We start from the raw sequence: 12,364 nt of genomic DNA, 5'->3' as shown, positions 1-12,364 counted from the left end.
AAGCCAATTTATTTATGTTTCTCTTGGATTGGAAAGAAACAATTAGAGTCAAAAATTCAGCATGTCCAACAAAATCTCCCACAGGGCAAAATTCTTTTGACCCCAGAAAATTGTAATACCTTCAAAATGACATTAGAGAGGCTCTTTGAGAAGGAGAAAATTACAATTCACAGCCTTCATAGTCATGAATTAACACATTTAATTCAATGCGCACTTGCAAAGTGCAAAAGAACAAAAATTAAGAAGTCTGAAACAAATTGCTTTCCGGTTAATGCTTGGTTTGACGAGGAATGCAAAAAGGCAAGGAGAATCTGGAAAGAGTCAAACAAGGACAACATAAAGCTCAAATCTTACAAGCATTTATTAAGCAAGAAAAAGGCTGATTTCATGGTTTCAAGGAGGGAAGAACTAATCTTCCTTGGGAAAAATAATCCCAAATTATTTTGGAAGGAGCTCCAACTGAAAAAGATACAAATTGGAAATAATATTACAGCTTCTAAATGGTTTGACTATGCAAGACAACTCTATGAGCAGGTTCCCAAGGTTGACCCTCCCCCCTTGGTCAACACGGATACTAAACTCTTCATGGTACAAGAGGTAGAGATGGGTATCAAAAAGTTGGGTGTTGGAAAAGCAAAAGACTTAGCTGAACTCCAAGCAGAATATCTAAAGTGGGGCTCAAAGATCCTTGCACCTCACATTACAAAAATCTTCAACAACATCATACAACAAGGGCTCCCCACAGATTGGACAACTAGTCTGGCAATACCTCTTTTCAAGAGCGGTGACATCAATAATCCCTCCAATTATAGGACCATCATGATAAACCCTTTGTTTGCAAAGCTATTTGGAAGCATGCTAGAAAACAAAATTAGCAAGTGGGCAAAAGAAAGAAATAAGCGTGCTAAAGGGAAAGCAGGTTTTAGACCTAAGCATTCAACAGTTGATCATTGCATAACTTTAAGGCACATCATTGAAAAAGTTTGGGAGAATAAGGAAGAAGTCTTTTGTTGCTTTGTTGATTTCAGAAAAGCATTTGACTCGGTTCCTAGGGATAAAATTTGGCAAAGAATGGAGGAACTTGGGGTTCCTAAACATTTGAGAGCAGCTGTGCATAGGTTGTATGAAGAGGTGAAAGTCAAAATTAGAACTTCGGCAGGCATTTCTGAAAGTTTTAGAAGCGATATCGGGGTCAAGCAAGGTTGCCCACTGTCTCCTACCCTTTTTGGTTTATATATCGACAAGCTTGAGGAGTGGTTAAATTCGCAAGGGGGTGATGGTATCTATTTGTGCAAGTTTGTTATAAGGCTTCTTTTGTATGCAGATGACCTTATTCTGATTGCTAAATCGACGCTTGGTTTGCAAGAGCACTTACTATCCCTTGAGCATTTTTGTAGAAGTGTGGGGATGCAAGTCAATATCAGCAAAACGAAAGTAGTGGTCTTCTCTAAGAAAATAAAACATAACCAACATAAGTTCTACTTTGAAGGCAACATTCTGGAAGAAGTTGCGGAATACAAATACCTCGGAGTTGACTTCAACAAAAATCTAAGCTGGAATGGTTGTAGAAAGAAAAGAACTTTGGGGGGTTGGAAAGCATTTTATGCTTTTCAAAATAGGTGTAGAGAGGCAGAGTTATGGGACTGGAAGACCACTCAAACTCTTTTTGGGCTTCTAGTGATTCCAGTGACTCTATATGGTTGTGAACTGTGGGCTAGCAGTACTTCCGACATGCAGTGGAGACAAATTGAGAAAATTCAGAAGCGTTTGATTACAAACAAATTTAAGATTAAAAGTGCAGTGCCTTATGATATCTTGTTAAGTGAAACAGGGGCTGCTCCTATTGAAGCAATTGCTATGGTGCGAGTCATAAGTTATTTAAAAAAAATTGAGCAAATGGAAGAGGGTAGATGGCCTAAGGTTGTCTTTAATGATAGATTGTGCAAGAGCAAAAAAACTTGGATGCAACAAAATAACAAATGGTTTAGTAAATGGGATATTTGCTTGAACGCGTGCCCCATAAACAACAAAGAGATAAAAGCTTTTGTTATGGAAAAGTTCCACAAACGTACTTGGGAGAAGGAGCTAGGAAGAAAGAAAAATTACTATATTGAAGTGTTTAATCCCACTCATAATCATCAACCAAAAGCATACATAGAGGCTAATATCTCTTGGAGAGCCAAAATTCTTATTGCTCAGTTAAGGACTAATTCTCATCAACTCCGTTGTGAAACAGGGCGCTGGAAAAGGCCAAAGGAAGTGTGGGAGGAAAGGGTATGCATTTTTTGTTCTTCTGGAAAAGTGGAAACAGAAAAACATTTCATTTTAGAATGTGAGGCCTTCAAAGACAACAGGGAAAGTTATGCAGATACGCTGGCAGCTAGCTCTTGGGATAATCTATTTAACGAGGGGTTTGTCGAGAAGATGGGAGCATTTATTGTGAAGCTTCACAAAAAAAGGGCCGAATACATCAAGCAGATGAAAAAGCAATCTGTCCCATAGGCTATCTTTAGCCTCGTGGACGTTAAAATAATTTCTTTCTTTCTTCTTTCAACCCTAAGAATTTCCACGACATAAAGGTATGATAAAACAGGACGACAAAATCGTCTCGCCATCTTCCTGCCACATGTTTTAATACTGAGGTTGAGAATCTAATTGGTATGAAGAATCTTTAGCAAAGCTTTAGGCATAAAATGTGAATTGAGTGTAGGCACTTGTTGGTCCAATTTACTTTATGGGAGAGCACACGAGCCAAAAATGCAATGGATATGTACATGGTGGTTATCTTTTAGGTAAATCTTAATCTATATGGCCATAAATTAAATCTTAAGTTGATAATTTTTTTTTGCATTTAAAGATTTTAGGAATATTTTAAAATAAGATAGAAAATAATAAGGTCAAACAATTGATTTGATTTTTTTTGAATATATATATTTTGATAGCCCATAGTCATGTTTAATGTGAATTTTTGGAGTTTTGTTATGTGCAGGGTTTGAGTTGTCAGAGGTTTCAAGTGGTTTGACCACCCATCATTTTCTTAAGATGTTGGGTGTTGAGACCCCTGGAAATTTGGGACGACTCAAAACCTATACATAGAAAAACTCCATAAATTCACATTAAACTTGATTTTTCTTATTTATCTACATTTGAATATTTTAAGAATATTTTAAAATCACATAGAAAATAACTAGATCACTTGATTTCTCTTATTTTTCAAATTCCAAAATATTTTCAAAATTTACCATCAAAATTAAAATTTAAGTTGAACCCATGGAAGACATACATATTTTTTTAAATTTATGGTGGACCATTAACATGCATTGATACAAAACCTATGGTGGTAGAAAATTTGAAGAACAATAAGCGGAATGAGGAAAAGGGTTTATGTTCACTCTGCCATAGACGGTTATTTGATCATGACCATCGACATGGACATCATCAAATGTCCATGGATTGAATCAAATTACGCTTGTAAATTTAATTACATCGTAGTGAAGATTCAAGCTAGTCATCTCGGTGCCCTTATGCCTCATTAGATATTCATTATATAACTATCATGACCACATAGTCAATCACATGCACAACCACATTAGTAAAAATATTGTTAATTAAATAAATATTTATTAATATAAATATTATTAATTAAATATAGTTAATTAAATATTGTTATTAATATTGTTAATGATATTTTTTTCCAAGGAAAAAAGCGAAACTTTTTATTAAGCTCATAAAAAGTTTACATTGCAAATGCTGAAGCATCACTAATCCGACTGAGGGATTACCAAGACTGTTTTACAAAAATCTGTCATATGCATACACCTGTTTTTTGTAAGGTGCTGTGGCTGAACTGTCTACCTCTGAACCGAGGTGCCTTTCCAAAACTGTAAGAAAACAGCGGGCTGATTGCATACAAAAAACCAAAACATTCCAGGCCTCTTCAACAATGAAGAAAACAGCCCGAAATGCAAAACTGTTGCTTTTAAATGCCGATATAAGTGCTGTTATGTATATATATAATTACAAAAATTTTGGAATAAAAAGTAAAAATAAAAAACTGCCAGATTATAAGAAATTTTGATTATATGGCGGCTGTTCTGATCTTCTGGTTTGTCCATGATCTTCTTCTGTGATCTTCCAGCTGCCCAGAACCTGTTGAAGACCGTCTTTAGATAGCTGATCCGCTGATTCATTCCTTTCCCTGTAAATGTGGCGGAGGGTAAAAGAGATAAAATAAGATTTTAATCTCTGAACTTCTCCCAAAATCTGTTTTAATAACTGGTTGCTGCAAGTGCTATTTCCATTAACCCATCTGATCACTATTTGGGAATCCCCAAAAATTTGAATTGTGAGGGTGCGCCTTTGGATGAGCCAACACATAAGGAATTTCAGGGCAAGAAGTTCAGCAAAGTTGTTTGTTCCAGTTCCAAGACCCACAGAGGCTTTTAAGACATGCGATGGGGATTCATTGATGACTAAACCAGCGCCTGCTTTGTTGTTTTGAGAAGCACCATCAAAGAAAGCCCAAGGGATTCCTTCTGTGATCTGCAGATCTGGAATGATTCTTTGGGAATGTGCCTCCTTTGGCTCGGGGATACTAGAAAAAATGGCAGTGCTCTGGCTCACAGTGATGGCTATAGGAATTCTTTTATCCTGGAAAATACTCCTGTTCCTGGTTATCCAAATACCCCAGCTAATGATGAGAGGGAGGTTGCGAAGGTTCCCGGATGGATGAGAGTGCCACCACTTCTGCCATGCTTCTTGAACAGAGTTCCCATCCCATTCTAATTTTTTGTTCAGAAGGTTCCCTACCTCAGCCCAGATTTTAATAGCTTCCGGGCATTTTATAAAAAGATGGTTTATAGACTTTGTTAATGATATATTATTAATTAATAAATTTTTTTTTTTCATAAACTCAATGGATTAATTCTAAAACCCCAAGGTATTAAAACCCAAGGAAATAATATTAAACCCAAGGGATTAATATTATAAACCCAAGGTATATAAACCCTAAGATAAATATTATAAACCCAAGGGAATAATAAATCCAAGGGATTAATACTAAGAAGGCAAGGGATTAATACTAAAAACCCAAGGGATTATAAACCCAAGGGAACAATATTTTTTTTTGTGTAAATCAACATTTTATATTAAAATAATACATATTTACAAAAGGTCTGCTTGTGCAGACAAAAGACTCCTTTCCTAATCCGCATACACCTCGTCGTGACGAAAATGAACTCCTACAGAACCCCAGGGCACACCACGCAGGGTGGCAGAGACAGTCAGGGGTTGACAAAAAAACAACAGTGACCAAACTGAGACCCACATAGAGCCTTGGACAGCTAGAGAAGAAAATAGAAAAAATTGACAAAATGGATGAATTCCAAGGTTAACGATTGCATATACAGACCCATGCCTCAGGAACTCATCCAGTGCTTGCAGCAAAGACCTGTTACATCTCGAGAACCACATAATTCTTGGAGGATTCCTGACTAGTCGGAGCCTTGGCTCTGCCCGCCTGAGGTGGCGCTGAAAGTGTGCTCTGACTGTTGCCCGTGTTCCCCTCTACCCTTTCCCCAGCACTCATGGCTTCCTGACATATGGAGTGACTCAGAAGACTGATCAAGACTGTTAGTTTCTTGGAGATGTTGTCGAATTGCTGCTCCAGGCCACTAATTTTGAAGTCCAGGCCTTCCAAGATCGCCGCATGCTCCGTAGAAGTTACAACAATTGCATGTTGAGCCTGTCGAGCCTGGCTGATATAGTCACCTTGCATGCTTATGGTTTTTGCCAGCATCGTTTTCATCCTCCACATTTCCGCTTGCGTGCGAACATATTGGGTGGCTCGTGTTGTAGATGTGCCAGGGTCCTGTACCCATTCCATATCCCTCTCCAAATCATGTGCCTCCAAGTTCTCCTCTTCCTCAGTCACGATGGCCTCCAGCTCCTCAATCTTGCGTTTTTCCCTTTGAGAGGTCCTTGTTTCATAGGCTTCCCGAGCCTGCTTAAGATCTTGGTTAGCAGACGCGTTTCTGCTTCCCTCACCCGCCATTATCTCAAACTCAAGCACCAAACAACACCGTATTCTAAGGGTCGAGGAAAAGAGTTTCAACCAACTAACCGAATACACAGTGGTGGTGCTGTTACTGGGGACTGAAGATATTGGGGGGAGAGCGGGTGATTCACTTGCTGCATTCCATCTTGTCACCTGCTGATCGCAAATCCCTTCATAATTATCCTTGCTTCGTGGTTCATACTTTCGATGATGTCTCAGATATTTTCTCTTAAGTTTGCCTCTCTTGAACTTCACCGAAGCGTGCCAAGTGTCCATACTTCTATATGGGCGTCGGCGACGCTCATACTTTTCACTCATGGAGCTGATGGGAGTGACTCTCACCTGCTTGTGCATTGAATGCCCATTTCCTGCCTGTCCTTCATTCTTCTGCCGACCCTTAATTCTCCCCGCAGTACGATTGATCGTAATCATATCTCAATACCTGTATAGAGCGCCGTCCCTTTGTCCTTATCTTTCATTTACCATATCCTGCCTCGAGAGCAGGGTACACTTGTTTCTTACTTCCGGGCAGGTGACGTCCTGCCAACAGCTGTCCATGATGCTGGTGGGGTTCTCTATACCATAATTTGCCAGATGGTCCGCAACTGTATTGGCTTTGCCGTGAACAGCTTGAAAGATTAAACCTTTCAAACGCCCAAGATGTTTGACTATACTCTCTGTTACTTTTGCCAGTCACCAATGTTGTGTAACTTTGCTTGCTTTAGCTCCCGCATACATCCTTCTGGCTGCTGTAATTGTGAGCTGGGAGTCCCCTTCTACCACTGTCGCGCCCGCCTGTAATTTCCTAAGAATTCTCAGACCCTATTCCATCGCTGCGAGCTCCATCTCATTATTGGTTCCTTCCCATAAGGCTCTGCTATAGATGTAGTGAATTTCTCCTTCGTTGTTCCTAAGAATGCTTCCGATGCCGGCCAGACCTGGATTACCCCGCGACGCACCGTCAAAATTTAGCTTTAGGAAGCCTGAAGGTGGTCGTTTCCAGATGCTTAAAGTGGTGTTTATCTCTTGTTGGCGATTCAGGGTAGCCGCGAAGGTTCCTTTATCTAGGTTGAAAGCTTTCAAGATTTGTAAGTCCCCATTTGATGCTTTATTATCTTTTTCTGGTCTGCCTTTGACAAGAACCAATTGCCTGATATTTTGTATGATAATTTCTATAGAGTGATTTATATTTCTGGTTTTGTTCAAGAATACTCTCCTATTCCTTTCTTTCCAGATTGACCATGTAATAAACCCTGGCATGGTTTTCCAAATGATGTTGACCAATTGATTACTGGAGAAATTGCCTCGCCAATTTTTGATGGTTTCTTGAATGGAATCTCTTATTCTGTCCGTTTGCTGCAAAGTGGTTTCTGCCCAATTCCACAGGAGGTTTGCCAAATCACATGTGTTGAATAGATGATTCATTGTTTCTTCTTCCTTTTCACACATGGGGCATCTAGATGGGCCACAGAACCCTTTCTTTCGGAGATTCTCCCAAGTGAGAGTTTTCCTGTGCATTAGGAGCCAGAGGAAGGTTTTAATTTTCGGCCAGAACTGAGAATCCCAGACCTTGTTGCTCCATTTCACCTTTTCTTCTTGCTCCGAATCTTTGATACAGTTTCTGGCTTCTTTGAGCGTGAAATTTCCCCCTCCTTGCTTTCCCCATCTTAGTTGGTCGTTGTCTTCCGCCATTCTAATTCTTCTTTTGTTTAACAGTGTTTGCAAGTCCCTAATGTCATTGTTTGCTTCGGTCATGTTCTCTGTTTCATTGACTGCCCAAGTTCTCCACTCCGGGTCCCTATTATTAGGAGTCCAATAGTGATTCACCGTTGTTCTCCCAAGCTCCTGGTAATTTCTTTGAAGACCTGCAAACTCAGGCCTTTCTAACTTGGGGAGTTGTTGCCAGGCATCCTCCCAAAAAAAGGCAGTTTTTCCATTGTGAATTTCCCAGAAGCTATTCTCTTGTATAATGTATCTATTTTTCCTTGCTAGGTTCCAGATCGGTGAGCCTTCTGGATTCTCTTGCATTCTGATCAGGTTCTGAATACTATGCATTGGAGCGTATTTTTCCTTCCAATGTCTAGCCCAAGGAAGATTGGGTTCCTTCAACCATTTCCACCACAGCTTAGCCCCACAGGCCCTATTGATGGTGGAGGGGTCTAGCAGGTTTAACCCTCCCAGTTGTTTGGGCTTACACATTTTATTCCATGCCACTAGTGCCCACTTTTTCTTCTCTGCATTTCCTGACCATAAGAAAGTTCTCTGGATCACCCTCATTTGCTGAAGGACTCCTTTGGGAGCAGGAATTATGGAGAGCATATATTGAGGAATAGCTTGCAGGACTGCTTTGGTTAAGACTAGCCTACCAGCAAAATTGAGGGCCCTGTGGGTCCAATGATGGCATCTTTTCTCCAGGCTAGCTAGGATCTTCTCCCAATGAGTTTTTTGCCAGGGTTTATCCGTTAGAGGAGCTCCTAGGTACCTAGAGGGCAGGCTGCTTCTCCGGAAGCCTAGAATGGTAGAGAGATTTTTTTGCACTGCTAAATGCGTATTGAAAAAGAAGATGGTGGATTTAGATAGATTAACTTCCATACCTGAAGCTTTGCTGAAAAGATTGAGGATCCTTTTATAGCCCAAGGCTTCTTTGACTGTGGGAGTACCATGTAACATCGTATCATCAACAAATTGTTGGTGAGTAGTCGCTGGAATGGAAGGCAGGGGCTGCAATCCTTTGATACTTCCTTCCTCTTTAGCGCTGCGTATGAGTTTGCTTAAACCTTCCATCAGGATAAAAAAAAGGAAAGGTGATAATGGGTGTCCTTGCCTGAGCCCTCGTGAGGGGGAGAATTGATTGGCAGGGGCATCATTTACCAGAATAGAAAATTTAGTAGATTTGATTAGAGCTAAAATCCACACTATCCATTGATTGGAAAAACCGAAAGATTTTAAAATTTCTTCCAGGTAATTCCAATTGACTTTATCATAAGCCTTTGATAATTCAAGTTGCATCATCATACCTGCAATTGTCCTGGAGTGAAGCGTGTGAATCATTTCTTGAGCTAGTAAAATATTGTCCAGAATTTGTCTCCCCTCAACATATCCCGATTGCTCTTCAGATATGAGGCCCGGAAGAATAGGTTTCATTCTGTTAGCAATGAATTTAGAGATAATTTTATAAATAACGTTGCACAAAGCGATAGGCCGAAATTTTGCCGGGGTGTTGGCCTCCTCTTCTTTTGGAATCAGGGCAAGGAAAGTAGAATTTAGGGACTTGAGGATTGAGGCAGAATGCCGAGAGTCTTCCACCACTTCCCAGACCTTTGTTTTAACAATGTCCCAGCAAGCCTTGTAGAAGTTGATGGTAAAACCATCAGGCCCAGGCGCTTTATCATTTGGCATATCCTTCACCGCTTCTTCCACCTCTTCCAAAGAAATTTCTCGAGTTAGTGCTAGGTTTTGCTCATTAGTGATTGTCTTGGGAATGGATTTGATGAGTTCATCAATTGCTTCTGTCCTATCAACCTCTGGCTCTTGAGCTATGCTGCTGAAATGCGTAGTAAGCAGGGTTGAAACTTCTTGATGTGTCTGTAGAATGGCTCCCTGTTCATTTTTGAGACTGAGGATTTTATTGGCTCCCCTGTGGTCCATTGCTGATCTGTGGAAGAATTTTGTATTATGTTCCCCTTCCTTGAGCCACTGAATCTGGGACTTTTGTTTCCAAAGGGTCTCCTCTTGTTGGCAACGAAGCTGCCATTGCTGCATCAACATTTTTTCTTTGTTTACTGTTTCTGGGTTAATGTCTCCAGTGATCCAGCCTTTGTGTATCTGCTCTAATTGCTCCTCTAATTTGGCTTTTTCTTTGAATATGTTCCCAAAGACTGTTTTGTTCCATATTTTGATCTTGTTTTTGATGTATCTCAGTTTGCCTTGTAATCTGTACATTTTGGTACCTCTGATGTCCACCGGTTCATGCCACCATTTTTCAATAAGTTGAATGAAGTCCGGATGGGTGAGCCAAAATTTCTCAAATCTAAACGACTTGTTTCTAGGAGTGCCCTGGATAGCAGCAATCAGAGAAATGGGCCAATGGTCTGACCCTCCACTAGGGAGTATATCTGATTCTACTATAACTCCCTCCAACAGAATACTTTCGGAGATTAGAAATCTGTCAAGTCGAGAAGCAATTTGTCTTTCACCTCCCCTTTTGTTATTCCAAGTGAAAGCCCCACTCTTGGGGTGGACATCCACTAGTTTAGCTGTATTGATGAAATCTAAGAAGGCTTCAGAATCTTTGTTGAGTTTCCTTGTCCCTCCTTTCTTTTCCATTAGGGTAGTTATCATATTGAAATCCCCTCCTATGACTGCCTTCGCTCTGGGATATCTTAGCTTCAGATTCAGCAGAGTTCTCAGAAAAATAAATTTCTCTTCTAACTTCTGAGGCCCGTAGACATTGGTACACAAATAGGTTTCCGAATTTCCTACCACCTGAGCTTCTATAGCTATGAAAGATCTAGTTGCTTCAGAGGAGAGGATTTTGATTACTTGCGGATCCCACAGGGTGATTAAACCTCCCTCCCATCCATGGCTGGTGGTTTCCAGGTATTCCATATGTTTGCCTAATTTTTTGCTTACATTATGAATAGTACTACTTGCACATTTGGTTTCTTGCACAAATATAATGTCTGGTTTTTCCTTTTGGACCTTCTTCTTTAAAAGTCGTTGTTTTATTTGGCTATTAAGCCCTCTAGCATTCCAAGAGATGACTTTCATTTTAAAACAATAATTATTAGTTTAGAGAAAAAGCTTCTAGAGCTTTCATCTTACTAGAGTTTAAGAGCATTTGTCCCAGTTCCTGCAGTGCCTCATTATTGGATCTGCGCCCTCTCTTTTTCCTTTGTTTGGAGCTAGTGGAGGTTTGAAGTAGACCTTTTGTTCGAAGTCCCATTCCTTTGGCTACGCCTGGGTTCTTGCTTTGCATATCGATTTTTGCTCTCTGTCGTGCTATTAGTATATCATTAATTCTCCTAACTTCCTCTTCCGATATGTGTTCCATCCCCTTCTTTTTCCAGTTTTCCACCATGTCTAGTAGATTAACTCCTTCTTGCTCTAGTATGTCATTAAGCTCCATCTCATCACTTCCGATGTCACTTATGAGCATTTCTAAGTCTTCATCTACCCCTTCTGTTACCTTTTGATTCTGTAGCATAATGCTTGGAGGATTTTCCTCCATTGTTTTAGTTTCAGGCTCTGTTGTAGTTTTGTTTGCTTAAGAGGTGTTTTGTTCCTTATTATTGTCCTCTGATTCGGTCTTAGTTTCCAGAGATTAGAAAGCATTACTGGCATTGCCTTGTGATGTGCTTGCTTTGGTTGGGCGTTTCCTGTTTGCTCTTTGTCTCGCTCTCGGTCGAATGAAGGTTTCCCTGTTCTTTTCTGCCCTATCTACCTTAAGGTCTTCCGCTATTTTATTTAATGGACATTCTCTGACTAAATTTCCATGCTCATGACATTTTCTGCATCGGAATGGGATTTGCTCATAATCAATGGCTTGGAAATAGTCCTCATCCCTATATTCCAGCCACAGTCCCTCATGCAATGCCCTCGACACATCCATTTCCACACAGATTCAGGCACAGGAGGTGTATCTTCTCTGCAGAGTGGCTTCTGAAGCCTTGATGAAGGTTCCTTATTTGTCACTTATCTATTTTAGAGCTACATATCCCCAATAGTCTATTGGCAGGGAGAAGAGGCGTAGCCAGACTGGCACTTGCTTAAAGGTTTCTTTTTCTGGCACGAAATTGGGCTTCCAAGGCCTAATGTATAGGCCCGCTAAAGTGAAGAAGTAAGGTCCGCCATCAAATATTCTATACTTATCCTTTAGATTTGAAAAAACAACAGTGAAAAAACCTTTGGCTCCTAAGTGCAGTCTAACATCACCTTTGAGTTTCCGTTGCTGCTTTATCCATTGGCACAACGCCCTTTCTGTTGGCTAGAGTCCCATGAACTTGCAGATCACTACATGTTCGGTCATCTGATCCCGGTAGGCTTGAATTTCTGGTTCTGTTATCACCACCCTTAGGGTTTCTGCCACCTTAGATTTGCATGGGCCTTGAGTCGTTTTACCATTGAATGTTTTTGTTTTGTCTCCTTGTTCCTCATTCTCTTTATTCAGAGCCCCTTCTTCTTCGTCTGTCTGCTTCTTTTCTTGTTTGTTTTCATGGGCGGGATGTGCTTGCATTGCCTTCTCCCTGCCTCTGTTTTCTGTTCGACCACCACCCTCCTTTCCTTTTAGCTTTTGAGTATTGTGTTCCT

The 12,364-nt window shown here is 40.4% G+C and overlaps 1 protein-coding gene across 1 annotated transcript; it reads right to left on the bottom strand.

The window, feature by feature from the left end:
• Window positions 1–6,877: 6,877 nt before the first annotated feature.
• LOC149182633 (uncharacterized) lies at window positions 6,878–10,381 on the bottom strand. The gene is made up of 2 exons (XM_089414618.1): window positions 9,073–10,381; window positions 6,878–8,298 (listed from the first exon to the last, which is right to left on the bottom strand). Exons 1-2 carry the CDS (start codon window positions 10,379–10,381, stop codon window positions 6,878–6,880), a joined length of 2,730 nt encoding a protein of 909 aa, XP_089270744.1.
• Window positions 10,382–12,364: the final 1,983 nt, after the last annotated feature.

Source organism: Pinus tabuliformis, chromosome 3_2, assembly GCF_031772625.1.
Source record: "Pinus tabuliformis cultivar Carrire ecotype Pingquan chromosome 3_2, CPIR1, whole genome shotgun sequence".
Classification (NCBI taxonomy): domain Eukaryota; kingdom Viridiplantae; phylum Streptophyta; class Pinopsida; order Pinales; family Pinaceae; genus Pinus; species Pinus tabuliformis.
Note: the sequence above shows the minus strand (reverse complement) of the source record. Positions and strands in the feature narration are given on the sequence as shown.